This window comes from Antrostomus carolinensis, unplaced genomic scaffold (genome assembly GCF_000700745.2).
Source record: "Antrostomus carolinensis isolate BGI_N321 unplaced genomic scaffold, ASM70074v2 scaffold46788, whole genome shotgun sequence".
Taxonomy (NCBI): domain Eukaryota; kingdom Metazoa; phylum Chordata; class Aves; order Caprimulgiformes; family Caprimulgidae; genus Antrostomus; species Antrostomus carolinensis.
The window spans coordinates 8,272-8,625 of NW_010334740.1; the positions used below are offsets into that span (position 1 = coordinate 8,272).

Consider the following 354-nt stretch of genomic DNA (forward strand, 5'->3'; position numbering starts at 1 on the left):
AGACCGGTCTATGATTCTATGCTGCAGCTGGGGGCTGAGGGTGGGGACAGCCCCCTCCCCTGGCTGGATGCACAGGGCTGGCCATGGTGACGGTCACCTCTCCCATAGGACCTGCTGCAGCTGCAATACGAGGGCGTAGCCGTCATGAAACTGTTTGATAAGGCCAAGGTCAACGTCAACCTGCTTATTTTCCTCCTCAACAAGAAATTCTTCAAGAAGTAACAGGGGTGGGTGGGTGAGGAGGGCTACGGGGGGGCAGGAGGTGATGGAATCCTACCAAAGAGAAACCTCAGGGTCAGTGCTCCTGGGGCAACGTGTCCCCATGGTGGGGAGAGCTGCTGCTTGCAATGGCTT

The 354-nt window shown here is 57.3% G+C and overlaps 1 protein-coding gene across 1 annotated transcript in view; it reads left to right on the forward strand.

Moving 5' to 3' along the window:
- Positions 1–222, forward strand: part of LOC104529853 (ras GTPase-activating-like protein IQGAP3) — a gene marked incomplete at its 5' end in the record, with an annotated part of 8,490 nt that extends 8,268 nt beyond the window's left edge. The window contains one exon of the mRNA XM_010174275.2: positions 109–222. Within this exon, the coding sequence (XP_010172577.2) occupies positions 109–222 (114 nt within the window). The remainder of the gene's footprint in view (positions 1–108) is intronic.
- Positions 223–354: the final 132 nt, after the last annotated feature.